The sequence below is a fragment of the Synchiropus splendidus genome, chromosome 14 (assembly GCF_027744825.2).
Source record: "Synchiropus splendidus isolate RoL2022-P1 chromosome 14, RoL_Sspl_1.0, whole genome shotgun sequence".
NCBI lineage: Eukaryota > Metazoa > Chordata > Actinopteri > Syngnathiformes > Callionymidae > Synchiropus > Synchiropus splendidus.
In genome coordinates, this window is record NC_071347.1 from 4,400,780 (window position 1) to 4,418,450 (window position 17,671).

Genomic DNA, 17,671 nt, shown 5'->3' on the forward strand with positions numbered 1-17,671 from the left:
GGACACTAGGAGCCTTCATCAAGAACTCAGTGGGCATGTGGAAGACGACACGAGAGGCCAACTCCAAGACAATAGCCAAGGTCAACATTAAGTGCGCCATATACCAAGGGGATGCACTATCACTCCTGCTGTTCCGCACCGGCCTGAACCCCCTCAGCCAGATCATCAAAAATGTGGCCAAATGGTATCAAAGAGAGGCAAGATGATCAGAATGGAAGGGGTTCACCTACATGTGGGTAGGATAGGAGACATCCAGGACAGCTATAAATACCTAGGGATCTCACAGGCTAATGGAAATGAAGAGGAGGTTGCAAGGAAGTCACGAGAGTAAGGCATGTCCTGAGAAGTCTGCAGAATGGTAAGAACAAGATCTGAGCCATCAACATCTACATACTGCCTGTTATCAGATATATAAGTCCAGCACTCCGAGGTTGTATACTAAGTGGAAAGAGGGAGGCCGAGGACTAGGGGGCATCAGAGCCACAGTACATCATGGAACATTGTAAAGCACCGTCAGATAGTGGAAGTGGCTGACATCATGAAGGTCTACCAATGCTGGACTCACTGTCAGCACAGAGGCATTGATCATGGCAGCACATGGACAGGTCCTAAGTACCAGGGCCATAGAGAGCAGGATCTACCACAGTAGAAACAGTCCAACATATAGTAGCAGGGTGTAAGATGCTTGCAGGATCAGTATACATGGAGAGGCACAACCAAGCGGCTGGGCTAGTGTACAGGAACACCTGTAGCCAGTATGGGCCAGAAGCACCCAAATCCCAATGGGACACACCACTGAAAGAGGTTGAGAAAAACAAAGCTAAGATAGTTTGGGACTTAGGCTCCCAGACTGACAAACAGCTGCTGGCTAACCAACAGGACATAGTGGTGGTGGACAAGGAGCAGAAGAGAGCTTTGGTGATAGATGTGGCATTACCAGTACTAGGGGTTGAAAAAGCCGCTGGAGAAGATGTGGAAGGTCAAGACCACCGTAGTCCCTGTGGTAATAGGAGCACTAGGAGCAGTGACCCTCAAACTGGGAGAGTGGCTCCAACATATATATCCCAGGAACAACATCTGAAGCCTCAGTCCAGTAGAATACAGTCCTTTCATAAACAGGTTCAAGCAAGATGCGACAAAGATGAAGGCACATACTACTGTATATGTACCCCTTCTTATCTTTTGATGGCATATCACAGCTTTCAGGTTGCACTCACCTCCTGCCATGGCGGTTTGTCCTTGTGATGATACTGTCACAGCAGTTATTGCTATGATGAACTTTACACCTGCAGGAAGAAAACAAAGAGCAAAGCTTGGATTTTGTTCCAGGGCTGGCACCAGCAGAGATGTGAGGGGGCATCAGAAGGAGACCTTTATCCACGACAGGGTAGTAGTAGAATCTTCCTGGTGTGTTTTCCACTGCCAGCCGGTACCATAGAGGGAAATGATCGATGGTGAACAGGTTTTCTTTGTCAGAAGGTGTGAGGAACTTTCTGTAGATGACAAATGATACTATGAAGGTGGTAACAAAGCTCAATCAAACACTGACACCTCAAACAATCATTAGTTGTGTTTATCAAAACTGCACATCAGCCTGATTTTGAAATTAGGATACAATTCCAAATGAGCATATGTGACTTCTGAAATGCTTTAAACATAACTTTGCTTCATCTGATACGACTTACTTTGCTACTCGTGTCTCCACACCAGCGTATCTTGTCATCCTGATCAGACCAGACCGAGTCCCCAGGAAAGCTGTTTCAATCCCTGGTTCAATCCTGCACACCGAAAAGACACATTCAGTACTACAGTCAGTTAAAGAAAGCCCTGCGTCATGTAAAATGTATTCAGATACAGTGTATTAAAGAAGCAATAATATCCGTTGCTTGACAGTTTAAATCTGTGACACTATCATCAATTAGCATCATCACTAGATTATGGACTGAAATGAAAACTTCTGGTCGAAACCAGAACCCCAAAATGATGTAACCAAGATCAAAAACTCACAAAAAAACTATTATGCCAGTTACTGGTACTACTGCATTACTGGCCATGTAAATCAATAACAACATTATGAAAATACTTATGCAACGCTGGTATTTCAACAATGCACAATACAAAATCCACTCATGAAAGATAGACAGGCTTCTGACTTTCCAAAGATCGTAAAATTAAACATATTCTTTCATGAAAATATAAAGCACATGTCAATCGCAAGCACTTTTACATTCATTTGTAGGACTGCTACAACATTCAGAACAAGTACAACTGGTGGAAGGCATTTTTTTGTCAGTAGGCTGAAAGCAAAATTGTTTATGAAAACAAAGATTGCCATGGCACATGACAGTGCAGAGAGATGATTTTTTTTTTTTTCTGTGCTCAATGCTTCTCCAACCGTTCTCTGCATCTATGCGTGCTGCTTAATTCATAAATCCAAATAATTATCTCTATAACGCAGATCAATAAGGAAGAATAACATCTGCTACAGACACATGTTTAAAACCTGTTCTCGGTACTCTTGGCTCAAAGGGGCAAAGAGAGATAATGTCCATTAAGAGTGAATTCTAACTCCTCTCTTAACGCTCAAGATAAATCCTTAATCTAAACCCTCAACCTTAGTCCAAACGTTCACGATGATGTTTGACATAGAGATGATACCCCTTAAATGCATATACGTCCTCAGACTGTAGGGGGCAGCATTATGCAAACGCAGCTTTCAGCCTGACAAATGTTGAAGTAAATGTCATGCAACAATACGGTAAACAACCCATAAAATAGGCTAAGATAATAAAATCGTTATATTTATAGCTCCATTAACAAAGAAAATACTTTGATCGCTTTGGATGCCACTTTTTATTGGTTAAAAATAGGCAAAGCATTCTGGGTATTCTCAAAATTGAGGGAGATACAGCCCTCAATCTTGTTCCTTAGTTCAACTTCCTGAGAAATAGGAGTATCACTTGGCAGGTGCACACATTTTTGAGGTTGAGCTTGAGGATTAAGGAAAGAATTGACTTTCTCCTCATAGACCCACAGTTGTGAAGTCACCGTCGCAGAGAGTTAACCATCAGCGCTGTATGCCACCGAAACATTTCAGTGAATCCCAAATTATTATGGAATGTATTTACACAATGTGTGTTTTGACTTTTCATCTATGAAGTATATTCTAAATGAAATGAAGGGGGTGTAAAATTAAATGAAAATTTCTCACTTGTCACTGAGCATCAGGGCGTTCCAGTAAGCCTCCATCGGTGCCGTCACCACGGCATCAAATAAAGTTTGTTGAAGCAGAAGCTCATTGCCTAAGGAAAAGAACAGTGCTGGTTAACTTGTGATGAAACCACTTATCCATCAGCGTGGCCAATGAGTCACATTTAAACATGTCGTAAATGAAGGCCTATTTCACTCGCACCAACAACAGGCGTGCTACACACAGCTCCGAGTGCTTTGACAATGCGTTTCTCTTTTCTGGACACAAACCCGAGAGAGATACTGAAATGTAACTGCTCCATCAACCCAATATTAAGAGTTGATGAGCAATGCTTTCATTTAATGAGAGCCAAACTCACACTCCAGATCAGGCTCTTTCCCCTGCAGGTAACGGATGGCCGCCTGAAGCTGGGAGTATTTTCTGTGGCTGGGATCGATGTCTGTCTCACAGTAGGTCCTGAAGAAAATGATCAATATTAGGCTCATTGTCGCTACAGACAGAAGAGAATAGTTTTCAGATGTACACAGGGAGGTTTAACTGCATTTTAACTCCCATCATATTTCATTTTACAAAGACGATACAATCAATTAAAGGGTCAGAATCCTGGCTGACATAACAACAATTTCAGTTTAATGTTTTTGAGACAACAAAGAGAAGAGGTGAGGTTAACATGGCACGTACCACTCGGTGGCGATGCTCAGATCTGGAGAGGTTAAATCATGAAGGCCTGCATGTGAACAAATAGAACATATTTGATAGTTACACTCGGCTTTGAACACGCATGAGGGTGGAGGACTCACTGACCGGTAACACAGGGATTTGCATGGCTGATTTGACACATGACATGGTTGACTGAGGTTTTTAAAAACAATTTCTAAGGCTCAATTACAGCTATTGTCTCACCAACCATCGAGAACGTACCTTCCTCCACAGACACGTTTCCCAAAAATATCAGCTTTCCGTGACCTTTTGTCAGCACCATGCCGAAGCTGCATAGATGGGAAGAGACACAATTGAGCCTGTCAGTCATTGAGAAGGTGATGTGGATATGCCTTCAAAACAGCGAAGGGGCTGGAATAGTGCCAGCTTGCACTGGCAGTGGGAAAACAAATGACTGGCACAAAGGATATTCACATTGAAAATAAAAATATTGCTTAAAAAAGCATCTTAGAATTGAAAATAAAAATTTGCAGTAAAGATGAATAGAAAAAAGACAAAACACACGAAGCATACATATTTATTTAAGAATTATTATTATTATTATTCATTTATTTTGATTAATGTGGGGTTTCCACACCTCAATCGATAAAAGGTTTCAGATTGTTTTTTCATTCTGTATACATTTTTCAGGCATTTATACAGACACTGTGTCAGTGGATGGACAGGGGTAAATGTTGGGAGGTTAGCTCTACAAACCTAGACTCTATATCTGACAATTGCCTTTCCCGATGGAAATTCTAATTCAACTTTCCATTGGTTCAGAATTGTGTTTTTTTGTCGAAACAACTTTGGGTGGAACCTGTGCTGATTCGCGACACGCAGATCCCAAACAAACCCTGCCACTTCCCGCTCTTCCTCCTCTCCCTGAGGTGAATATTGAAACGGTGTGGAACAATAATATTGGCTAAAGAAAAAAAAAACGTTTGCTTGAAATGGTAGGAAATCTTAGGAAAACAGAACAGCAATTCAAAAAAAGGAAACAAAACTAGCAAATTATATAAATGTCCGTATTGTTGATGTACATTTTTCAATGCCAATTTTAGTTTCCTTTCCAATTTTATTTCAGCCAATATATATTTTTTATATTTTTTAAATGCCTACATTCCTTTTACCAGGTCGCACTGCTGTCTCTCAAAGTGTCCCTCCTTTCTCATCATCTCCACCATTCCATCAAGCCTGCACTCTCCTCTTCACCTCTGTCACCCTTCATTGTAAACTACAAGTAATCTAACATTAAACAAATTGCTTGCACACAAAACAGGCTTTCAGCTCTACTGTATGTGATTTCAGAAATACTAGCTTTGTTTTCAAGTTTTCAAGTTTAGACATGAGTTGGTACAAAGCGGCTACAGCACTTTCCATACCTGAAAGGAGTGTCATCAATGTTGGTGTAGAAATACTCATTCACCAGGTATAAAGGACGTTTCTGTGAAAGGAAATTGGGAGAGTTAACTTCAGCACTTATAGAAAGAAGTACTCGTCCTTCACTCGACTACTGACGGGACATGTGAGGGTTCTCAGGTGATGAAGGTAGAGGGGCCAGTGCAGAGTAAACAAAGACAAATGTACTCATTTTTTAAATCTCTGCTTAATCTGAATCCAGGATGCTGTGACTTACCCCTTTATCCACCGATGCCCTGACGTCCAGACTTAGGCTGCCTGTCTCTCCTCTTACCATGGCAGTCCTGAGCTGGGATTTAGACACCAACTCACAGCATTTATTCCAAACTACATCACATTTAAATTGACTGTTGTATTTACCAGATCATCTGTGTCCGCCCACTCCACCTCCGACAGGTCAACACTGTTGTAGTTCGGCTTCATCTTTAACTTCTTTCCATCTTTGTACTGCAGAGGAACACAGTCACGATTAATGTGTGTGTGGCTGCATGCGTGTGTGTTTGTCCTGTAACACCATCATTATAAATGCCTAATACCCTTCTCACCTTGCCCTCCAGGACATCTGCTTCACCATGAGATTCATTCTAATAAATCCACGTTGCTCCACTCTCTCTGACCTAAATCTCTTCTCAGTTCAATGTGGCAGATCTAACATTTTGCTAAAATCATCAGGGAAAATCACTGTCACTGTGTGATAAAAATAATTCCTCTTAAGATACATATGTATTGTCAATGTGCTTCTTTTGAAGTCACTTGCAGATTAGTCTCTGCCAAAATGTGCTCACCAGGGGACGAAGGTCAGGGTGTGCCAGGATGTAACCATTGTTGGTAATGAGAAAGGCATAACCATGAGGCCCCACCTGATGGAAAAAATACAGACTTTCATCAGTGGGTTTTATGTATTCATTTTTAATTCTCAAGTGGGGGAATAATCCAGTTTATCTGGGGCAAATGTCTTGTTCGCCAGGCAAAGATGACTGCAAATAACAAAGATGATTGAACATGTATTAAACACACTCAATATAGTTACATAACTTTGATCCTCTCGACACAAATACTTAATAAAAGATTGCAGATATGACTCCATGACACACTGACTTCAACACAATCGATCAGCCATTTAGAAGCAACTCATATTTTCCAAGCTCTACATTGTTGAGGACAAAATTTAACTGCTCAACAATGTGAAAGAAAGCACAATTAAAGTTGTGTGTGTGTGTGTGTTTAGGCTTATCTATCCTACTGAGGACCAATTTTGACAAAAACACCTCCTTGTGAGGCCCATCGAGGGGTCCTTTTGCCAGACCCCAGAAGGTCAAGCTTCAAAATAACAAGGTCATGACAATTAAGTTTAAAGTTTGTTTTAGAATCCTGGTTAAGTTCAGCCATTTGTTTTGGATGGTTAAGTTTATGGTGAGAGAAACCAACAGGTAGTTTTAATGCAAAGAGTTGACATGGATCATAATCAGATCATGAGGAGTCAAACTCACCATATACAGCGGTGCCAGTTTCATCACTTCTAGAAGTGGAACGTCTGTGCCGACCACACCCAGAAGGATGCCATGGGAAAGCTGAAGAAAATAGTACCGGTTCAAGATAAAAACTATGACGCCACTTTTTCACATTCAGCATATTTTGATGAAATAGGAGTCCTATTTAACATTTTGTTGATTCTGCTTTGTGGTGCAATGACAAACAAAGGCTGTCTCTGACTCTGAAAATGGGAGTTTGGCATCACACAATATCTCAATGTATACTGCGTATCAAATTCCTACCGTCTCCTTCTTCTTGCTGAACACTGGCATGGCCACCGAAGTCATCAGTAGGAGACTTTGAGATTTGGTGCTGAAGAGCTGAGAAATCATGAATCAATAAAAAATCTCATGCATTATTTTGATTATGAGAATCTGCTCGACAAATGTGGCTGTGACTCCATGTGAGTGGATGACATGACATTATGCATAAACAGGACAGTATAAAAAAAAATGTAAGCGGGTCCACATTGGAAATGGATACCAAGCCAGGCCACACTAAAACATGACCGGCATCAGTTAAAAAGCATCACATCATTTGTTCCTTATATGAAGATACATATACAGAGCTGTTCTTTAATATGCTCCAATCAATTTCTCTATATGGCTCATGGAATGTTGCATATAGCATATGTAATGTACTGTATATGTCAATGGAAACTACCAAGATACCAAGAGACAAGAAGAGAATGAAATGAAATATTAAAAAATGTATCTACTGCAAACACTGAATGTTGTACTAGGTTTTTTAAATGTTTATTATTACTATTACTTTAATTTCTAATCTAAAAAAAAAATAATAAGGGGATTTCTATCTTGGGGACTAAAATAAATGTCTCATTCGCATTTCTACAAATAGACATTAGATGTAGCTGCTGCACTGATTTGTTGGACAGTTCTACATAACTCCATGTGGAAGCTCTGTAACGCAATAGCTTTTAAACATTACCTCCTCAGTATTTGGAAGCTTCCCAGGAGAGAGTGGAAGACACGCCGATGTTGAGGATGAGAACAGACACGGATGAAAAGCAAAACAGGATGAAGATGATGATGATGAGGAGGAGTGTGCCACAAAGCAAAGCAACAGTACTAAGTCAGCTCACCACCGTGTCCATATAGGCCTCGGTCCAGATGATGTCATGGTCATGGTTGATGACCATAGGTCTGCTGAGCACATGCAGGTACTCCATGACGTTCTCCTGCACGTCAGCCAGTGTGGATATATGGGTGTAATAACCTGGAGGCGTGTAAACAAACAACATTCTGTGAAGCTTGGAAGATGCAAAGGCCCTTTTAAATGGTTAAAAGATTAATCATATTTATATTATATCATATTATATTGATCTAATAGATCATACTTAGAGCCCACTTACATTTCTTTGCATTATATTACACTACACATTACACACATTACATATAGTGTAAGCCACATTTCATCTTTTAGTGTTGTGTTATGTGCTACTGTCTGCCATTTGCTTCTGATCTCTGAAGTCTCTTATCCAGTGTAACCTAGCAATTTCTGTATCAGATGCACTTTCTTGAAAATATGTCTCATGCTGTGCAGGTTTTTCACTTCCTTTGTCAGTGAGTTCCACATTTTCACTCCCACTATTACAGTGCACATTTGTGTCAGTGTGGTTCAAGCATATGGCATATTTTTGTATCTCCACTGTTGATCAAATAGGTGTTGTCTGCAAACAGCGCATGGTTCATTTGTTCTGATACCTCACTAATATATAATGTGGACTCCCTGGACCAAACATTTCCTTCCTGTACGTACTGTTGTCTCCTGCTGATAGTATTGAATGATTTGTGCATAGTTTCCCACTTTTAGCAAAGCCAATTGAAGATTTTTATTTCATGAATAATTATATCGAAATGTATAAAACAAAATTGTTTAAAACAAAAAGAAACCTTTTGCAAGACAGCGCATAAATCAGTAAAGCAAGAAGAAATGACAGAATTCAGCATCTTTGATGGCTATTGTCAGATTTGGATGAAGGTTTCCGACATTTCAACCGCAAGATATAATCAGAATGTCCTAAACTTACTGTTGGTGCACATTCAATTTAGGCAAACCTTTGTTATTGCAGGCGATCCACTTGGTGTTCTGGGCAAACGTCATCTCTCTGCCGATCAGGTAGGTAAAGACTCTCACCTGACCACAGAAACACAGTACAATAAGACATAAAAATAGCATGTAGGGGAACTAATAGAAGGAGAAATTAAATGTGTTTCACAAAAAAAATGGTGCAGGTTTTTATTCCAACCAATCAAGAAGACAACTTTTCATAAATCATGTACACACTATTAACGAAAGTATTTGCTCAGCCATCCAAATGATCAGAATCAGGTGTCCAAATCGCTTGGCCTGGCCACAGGTGTATCAAATCAAGCACCTAGTCCTGCAGACTATTTTGACAAACATTTGTGAAAGAATGGGCCGCTTTTGGGAGCTCAGTGAATTGAAGCATTGAACTATCATCGGATGCCACCTGTGCAACAAATCCATTCATGAAACTTCCTCGCTTTTAAATATTCCACAGTCAACTGTCAGCTCTATTGTAAGAAAATGGAAGAGTTTGGGAAAAACTGCAACTCGGCATTGAAGTGGTCGGCCATGTAAACTGACAGAGGGGTCAGTGGATGCTGAGGCACTTAGTGCGAAGAGGTCACAGACTTTCTGCACTGTCAATTGGTACAGAGCTCCAAACTTCATGTGGCCTTCAGATTAACCCAAGTACAGTACGCAGAGAGCTTCATGGAATGGGCTTCCATGGCTGAGCAGCTGCATCCAAGCCATACATCACCAAGTGCAATTCAAAGCACACTGGTGTAAAGCAGGTCGCCACTGGACTAATGAGCAGTGGAGACACTTTCTCTGGAGTGATGAATCACACTTTTCCATCTGGCAATCTGATGGATGAGTCTGGGTTTGAAGGAGTTATGGTGTGGGGTTGTTTTTCAGAACAAGGCCTTGGCCCCTTAGTTCCATTGAAAGGAACTTTGAATGTTTCTGGACACCAAAACATTTTGGACAATCCCATGCTCCCAACCTTGTGGGAACAGTTTGGAGCGGGGCCCTTCCTCTTCCAACATGACTGTGCACATAGCAAGGTCCATAAAGACATGAATGACAGTTTGGTGTGGATGACCTTGAGTGGTCTGCACAGACTATTGACCTGAACCCAATAGAACACTTTTGGGATGAAGAGCGGAGACTGAGAGCCAGGCCCTCTCAATCAACATCCTCACCAATGCGTTTTTCCGATAAACACACTCCTCAAACTGGCCTTGCCAGAAGAGTTGACGCTGTAATAGGTGCAACAGGTGGACCAACATCATAATGAACCCTATGGGTAGGAATGGGATGGCACTCAAGTTCATATGTGAGTCAAAGCTGGTAATATAGTGTATCTTAGGAGTGTAATTGCTGGATTATCAGTCTGCTGTTGCTTGTTTCAGCTGAAACCTCAATGATTAAACTGTGTATTGAAGATCGGTTGGAAAAAAAACCTGCACCACCCTGGATGCCCAGGTCAGGGTTAGAGCAACCATTTAAATGAAATAGCACATCATATTTAAACCCAGAGCCACTACCCACTGAGGTCTGAAAATGAGTACACTGCTTGATGAAGCCCCATCAGCCTGTCACTAATTTGAAGAGACCAGTTTGTCTAGTGAGTTGTCTATTGCCATGAAAGACTTAGGCTGCATCCCAATACTCCCCCTTTCCCCTTCGTCCCCCTCGTTCATGCGATACCAAAGGATGTGCCAATTCTCTGTTGGCTCAGGGGAAGGGGTCACATACCCCTTAAAAAGAAGATTTTCACGATGCACCCTTGAAACCGAGGGGTAAGATGACAAAGCGTGTGAAAAAACACAACTTTTATGATAAACCACTCGCTAGTCTGAAGTTTAAAAAAAGATCGGCGTACAAACATATGTGTTAGGTTCTGTGTTTTGTCTGTACTTCTACCTTGTCACTTCCTGTTTTCCCGTTCCGTGTTTCCTGTTTTGTATCTTGTTCTCTCTAACTTTGTGGCAACGCAGCTGGGACTCATTCCGCTAATCACACCTGGATGGATATCTACCCTTGAGTTCCAGTCTGATTTGCCAGATGGTCTGATTTCGTGTCTAATGGTCAAGGCCTCTCTTGTTAATTTGTCTTCTAGTGACACTGTTTATATCCCTGTTTCTCCGCGTTCTCCTCCGCGTTCTTTTCTCGAGTGTTGTTTACTCGCCTTTTTAGTTCTATCATTGTGGGTTTGTGTGTATGTTTAACCACTACCGAGCGTTCTTAGTTTATCTTAGCCTCGTGAGAGTTGTATCCGAGTGTGCTTCTCAGTCGTCCCCATTTTCAGTCTTTGTATCTCTTACACCTGCTTTCTGTTTCAGGTTTATCCCCTCCTTTCGTGTTTGTCCTCCGCGCTTTGTTTCTGGTGTCGTCGACTTCTGTTCTCCTTATTGTGTGTGTATTTTTTGTGTTATTTGTATTAAACCCGTGCTAACTGTTAACTTCATTGTCTGAGTGCTCTGTGGGTTTGCGATCGCTTTGGCGCTGATGACGTGGTGATTCCACTGGTTATTTCATGTGAAAAACCTTTGTCTTCTGCCCATCGTACCTTCCACAAGGTGGCCAAAGAAATGCAGCACCTGACAGTACGGGGACTGCTAATAAGCTGGACGTCCCAAGTTAAGCACACTACAAAACTACTTTGCATGTTAGCCATTAGTCCAACGGCTCAGTTGCATCTGTATATTAACTCCTGTTGTAGTCACTCCTGTTGGGTCTATTAATACACATTATTTATACTTGTGTTTAATGTAAATATGGAACAACAAAAATAAAAAAATCTAATTACTGTATGATGTTTCTTACATACATAGCAGACATAGCAGTTGAATATTGTTCACTGTCACTTCTGCTAATGTCGCATTCAGTCAGCAGCAACGGTTGATCCAGTTGTGTCCCATTTCTTTTTACCCCTTGCCCATGATGTTCGTTTTTGAGGGCTGAGGGGAAGACGAAAGGGAATGGGTAAGACAAAGTGGTAGAATTGGGATGCAGCCAGAGTTCAGCCATTCCTCAGCTGTGGAACACTCGCTTTTCAGAGCTGCTCTCTGCTACACAACAAAACATCTCTACAGAGACAGGCCTTTACCCTGCGATCTGGCCAATTGAACTCCTCAAAGATGGATTCAAAGTCCTCCATTGCTCCGTCTGTGATCAACATGATGGCCTGGTTACACATACTGCCCTGACCATTCGCCCGGGCCTGGAATGAAAACACAGTTAAACCAAGCAAAGCTACTGCAAATGATTTCATCTGATAATGCCAGAAACGTTACGCACCTCATTGAGAATTTTGAAGGACTCCTTCATGGCGTTCTTGATCTTAGCCTCTCCCTTTACATGTATCTCATCCACCAACACCTTGAAGTGCTGTTACACAGACGCAATGTTAGAGCGGCAGTTTTTGCTGCATGATTCAATGAATTCATTTATCTGTTACTCCACAGGAAAAGTAGACTATGGTTTTAAGTTTTACCTAGAAAAGCTTTTTCTTGTGCTCTAATTAATGACAAGTTTTGTAATCAATGAATCACATTTAATATTTTACACCAGAATTATAAGATTTAATGCAGATGCGTATAAGTGCATCAATGATAGAAAAGCATAGAAAAGTGGTCTACTTCTATCCAGAAGTCCTTTCAAACAAATTTTCTGTCCATTTTTTCAGTCTCATTCAACATGGATGTTTTGCTCACAACATCACAAGAGGAATCGGTGCAATGAAAAATGTTTGTTGCCAGCCCTAAAATAAATATTTTTTGACTCACTTGGTAGGTGAATAGCCTCTATTTAATCAGTGGCCTCTGAAAAACTCAACATTATCGTGTGTCAAGCTAATAGAAAGCATTTTCACAAGAAAGACATCGGGACAGCGAATACCTCCACCTAGCCTCACACTGTGACTTCTTTTTATTAATGGCAATATAGCGCTACATGCATTTTATGTATATCATTAGTGTTAAAAATATTCTGAGTACAATGAGCTCAATCAGATGGTAGGCAGCATTAGAGTTAGGGAACCTACTCAACAGACACACTGCCAGCAGCAGCAGAAAACTTCTCAACGTCAGTAAATATACTTAACCATAGTTTGGTGCATCGATTCAATTGTATGTTACGTTTTAATAAGTCAAGTCTTCCGACTTGTTGTGTCTTAACTGGACAAGGTCACTGAGTAACCGAAGAACAAGCAAACAAACACAGAAGGGAACAAAGTCCTAACGCATGCACACCAGGATGTTCTGAATCAAAATTAGTGCTCTAACTGACCAATGTCTCCGGGCATGTGCACAGAAATTCTGGGGGTGTAGTGCTCAAGCCTGATATAAATATCTAAATTATTATTATTATTATTATTATTATCATTGAGGAAAATCCGGAAAATCTGACTTTGCAGACATAATCAAGTGTGAAGTGAATGTGTTTAATGTCATTAAAACATGTGCATGTTGATTCAATATGAGTTTATGCGAACTTAAAGAGCTATGTTCATGCATTAATACTGTGGCATAGTGGCCACAGGACATAGCCAAGGTTGCCATGGGTGAAAGTTCAAATTAAAGACATATTAAAGTGAGTTAATTCAACATCTCAAATTAATAGCAAGGTCACTTAGAGTGCCTTTTAATCAACAAATAAGACCTTGGAAAAGCCCAAAAGATCTGAATGAAAAGGATGAGTAAGCTGGCAGAAGAGGACTGTACAAACACCATGTTTATCTATCCGATGCTACGGGTCAGAGGAGCTGACAGCCGCTCTATGCAGCGTGAGGAGTGGGAGTGGGAGGGCCCAGTGGGGGAGCTCAAACAAGTGGCCATTCAGATACTAAAAATACATTGGTAAGAGAGTAACTATTCTTTCTCAAGAATGCAAGAACGAAGGAAAAAAGAACAAAAAGTTCCAGAAGCGATAGTGTTCAACTACCACTAGGGGTCTATATGCGCATGTTTCTGAATGTCTTGACACTTCCGAAGATTCTGAAATTGGATTCAATCAGTGCAAATTGATAGTAATGAAACAAGGTGATTTGCGACAGACCAAGGGACGCATGGTGTAACACCTTCTAACACTCTAATTTACTTATCAAAATGAGTTAAGGCTTGCACTTTGACTGTAGGGGCTTTGTGGCAACTCTCACAGGCCGCTGACAGGGCAGGTGCCTTTTAGCTTTTTTTCACTAACAATTCCAGCACAAGTGGACTTGGCTTTTGGTGTTGCTTCAAGAATTAGGTCAGGAGGTTGTCAGGACGATCTTGGTGTGTGTGTGTGCCACGGTTTATATGTCTCACTAGCTCTCTAAGCTTTCATGAAGAAGATAATGTGCTTACCTCTCTGGTGTCCAAGTCGGCTTGCACCAGGGTTCCCTTAAAGCATGGCTCCACATAACGCACATAGTCAGTGTACTGCACTCACAAAAAAAGCACACACGCACACTTTAGGATCATTTACAGCTACCACATGTCGTTTTAGGTCAGTGTTTCTTGGAGTAATCTGTCTGATTAAGGGCAGATCTGCAGGTGCTCATAAATAGCCTCCTCTAACCCAGTGTGCAGTAAACCTAAGTATGTATGCTGGTCTGACTGTGTGTTTGTCTCACAGCAATAACGTTGACAAAGTCGTTCTCTCCCAGTGTGTCCAGGATGGTGTTGATGGTGTGTTTGGCGATGGTCATCTTCAGTCCCTTCATGCTGCCGCTGATGTCCACCACAATGATGATGTCTTTGGGGGAAGTGGCTGCCTGGATGTACCTGGGAACAGGAAGGGAATGTAGCATGATGAGGGACAAAAAATGTATAAATATCAATGATATAAATGAAAGCCAAATTCCAAGCAATCGCAAATGCTTGATCACCATTGTTGCTACTAAGAGTGCTATTAATAGTAGAGAGATATTCATTTTTCACACAAGCCTACGTAGGCTTGGATTTTGCGGAAAACGATGACGATGAATTTCGCAAGTTCTGAATTCCCAAAGATACGATTATGCTTAAATTTACTCAAGGTTAATAGCCATTTTGTTCTTCCTGTGTCTTTAGAAAGTGAACGCACAGCAGGTGTCAGTGTCATTAATGTATTTGAAAAACAAATTGACCTACATTCTTCAGCCAGGGGTGAACTAGCATCTCATTTTTGCCGTTTACACAGTGTCACTAACAAATCTGTACTCTTCATCTGTGTAGTGGAACACAACAAATGTGATTCCCTACATTCAGTCAAAGCATTTTAATGCAGTATAATTCATACATATAATACATAGGACAAATAACTTGGACCAATGAGCAGCACAACACCTAAATGCTTTACCTCAACACCATCATCAAGTGTCATCTCTCCACCATGCTCATGAATGAGATGAGCATTGTAGGTACATATACAGCGCAGTAATATAATTTAGGATGGCATGAGCAGTCACATATGGTGCCATGTGGTCTGAACTGACCCGACCGAGATGCAGCTTATCGTCTTTTCCAGAGGATCAGGATTCCACTTGATGCCGCTCATCTGACCGAGTCTGACGAAAACGCAGCATTACGTAGGGATTTTCTTCATGGAGCCTGTCGTCATTGTTTTTAGTACTTTTTGAAAATCATACCATTTCCTAGTAAACATGAAGGGGTTGGTGCATCTGTTGTGAACACTGTTCCACTTAAACATGCTGCCTCAGTCCACATTTTATCGTTTTGACTGAAGAGTGAAATTGCAGATTCAATCACAACAAAGCAGTTTGTTCAACTGGCTTTTCCTCCTCACAAATGAGATCATTGATTTTATTTTCAGGTCCTTCCAGCCAATTGTTGTTGGACGTGGACTCAGAGGAACGATTAAGTGTCTTCGTCTGCTGTTGTTGGACATGACTGCCTTGTGTTTCCCTGAGATGCTGCTTTTATTACCCAGCTATACTTAGGAGTCCATCTGCTGCAGCGTTTCCATCAAATAAGTAGATAGCTTATAATCCACCATCAGTGAGCAAACCCACTTTATTGGCTTTAATCAGCCGTAACACCCACCTGCTACCTCTATGTCATGTATCATAGTAACACAAATGATATCAAGTGTTGGGGGACAACCAACGAGTGGTGCCTGATACATTATAGCATTCGAGATAAGCCAGCCACTGAATATAGATTTTTACAACTAGGAATGTTTTGTTTTCCAAACGTTATAACTACTGAATTATTCTCCATGAATATAACTGTTAGAATGGCAGGCAAACACTTACCAGTTTCTGTTCCTGCAGTCAAAAGCTGCCACTCCGTTGGCGTCAGGTGTCCATTTGATACCTGAAGGAGAAATTTCTTCTTCAATAATAAGTTTTCAAACTGTGCTGGTGTAAGTGCTAAGACTTCAAACTGGACAGTCTTGATGGACATCTAAAATATTCATTACAGAGACGTTGCCGAGTCCTCATTCTGCTTGCCCATGAGAGTTTATTAAATGTTAATTGCTTTCCGGCAAAATGAGATTCCTGATTAAATAAAGATGGCTTCAAACGCAATGATAAGCTGTCTCCAGTTGTGGTTCACGGCAGAATCATTGCCTTGTTGATTCAGCAACTGCAGATGCAAAGTCCTTTACAATATTCATAATTCATAATAACCCGCAAAAACATCATTGCATTCATCAGATCAGCTCACGAGTTCAACTACAGGGAATAAAATGATATGTGATCTTGAACTGGTGACAAACTAGCCACACCAAAGGTATCAAACTGAAGGCAGGGTGAATTTGTTTAGCACACTTTGATTTAGAGCTGGCAGAAAATTGTTTCAGTAAATGTTAAATGTATTTGTTTTATGTCAAATTAATAGTTTTTTTTTCATTTAGTACTTGCTGATTCTGATGCTAAAGAAATTAGTTCATATTTAATTTGGTGGCAATCACTATAAGTACAAATGCAAGGTTGACAAGCCTCTCAAAGACCGATGTCACACTCCACTTCACGGAAGTTGCATCCTGGCTTCAAACATCCTGTTTTCATGATCACAAGTGATGCCCACTAATGTGCATCAGACTAATGGTGTACTCATTGTGCTCTTGTATTGAGGTTTCCCAGCATGCACTGCAGGAGTGAAAGATTTCACTGGCCTTCTGTCGGTATCTTTTTTTTTCCTTCTCTGTGTATGTCATTGGATTGAATTTATCTCATGAATCTCACTATTGTGGTTTTGTGCGTGACATTATTGACATGTGAGGGATTTTCTGAGAGTCCCTACTCAAAACCACATTCCACACAGTCTTGGTTGAACACATAGAGGCAGGAGGACTTGGTGAAGTGAACAGAAACCCTCAATCCTTGAATGCTGAGCATGCCTTCATCATCATGTCAGAAACCACAGTCAAGTCAAGAATATTAAAATTCAGAAGAGTCCCTGACACATTTTTGGATTTATTTATATATGTCTCCTAAAGAAACCCAAATAAAAAATAGGGTTGATATGATGTCTTAAGGGGCTCAGAGCTAGCATAACCAAAACATGCATCAGTCTTGGCAGCATTTACACATCTAAATACAAAAGCAAAAGCATGTAAAGCAGGTCTTGTGAAAGACTGTGACTTGAATTTCAACTGACCAGGATAAATCCGGAAGAATCCTGTGCTGCTGCCAAAATACTGCCAAGTGAGCGTCGGATCCTTCTGGAAGTTAGACATGAACACCTCATTTAAACCTTCTGAGTTGTAAATGGCATTGAGGATGTTGGGATCTGTAAAACAAAATAGAAAATATATACA

At 40.8% G+C, this 17,671-nt stretch overlaps 1 protein-coding gene across 5 annotated transcripts in view; it reads right to left on the reverse strand.

Annotated features, from left to right (window-relative positions):
- LOC128770299 (voltage-dependent calcium channel subunit alpha-2/delta-4-like) overlaps positions 1-17,671 on the reverse strand; it is a 58,866-nt gene that overhangs the window by 34,130 nt on the left and 7,065 nt on the right. For 3 of the 5 annotated variants that reach the window (XM_053884557.1, XM_053884559.1, XM_053884556.1), the window contains 22 exons: positions 17,512-17,643; positions 16,161-16,221; positions 14,538-14,688; positions 14,269-14,343; positions 12,221-12,310; positions 12,030-12,143; positions 8,944-9,022; positions 7,968-8,101; positions 7,814-7,831; positions 7,108-7,185; positions 6,823-6,903; positions 6,118-6,192; positions 5,693-5,779; positions 5,550-5,621; positions 5,296-5,357; positions 4,133-4,200; positions 3,893-3,938; positions 3,570-3,667; positions 3,212-3,302; positions 1,686-1,778; positions 1,372-1,493; positions 1,218-1,286 (listed from right to left, as the gene is read on the reverse strand). In XM_053884557.1, coding sequence (XP_053740532.1) covers positions 1,218-1,286; positions 1,372-1,493; positions 1,686-1,778; positions 3,212-3,302; positions 3,570-3,667; positions 3,893-3,938; positions 4,133-4,200; positions 5,296-5,357; positions 5,550-5,621; positions 5,693-5,779; positions 6,118-6,192; positions 6,823-6,903; positions 7,108-7,185; positions 7,814-7,831; positions 7,968-8,101; positions 8,944-9,022; positions 12,030-12,143; positions 12,221-12,310; positions 14,269-14,343; positions 14,538-14,688; positions 16,161-16,221; positions 17,512-17,643 — 1,896 coding nt within the window. The remainder of the gene's footprint in view (positions 1-1,217; positions 1,287-1,371; positions 1,494-1,685; positions 1,779-3,211; positions 3,303-3,569; positions 3,668-3,892; positions 3,939-4,132; positions 4,201-5,295; positions 5,358-5,549; positions 5,622-5,692; positions 5,780-6,117; positions 6,193-6,822; positions 6,904-7,107; positions 7,186-7,813; positions 7,832-7,967; positions 8,102-8,943; positions 9,023-12,029; positions 12,144-12,220; positions 12,311-14,268; positions 14,344-14,537; positions 14,689-16,160; positions 16,222-17,511; positions 17,644-17,671) is intronic. The other 2 variants (XM_053884560.1, XM_053884558.1) reach the window with 1 other exon arrangement.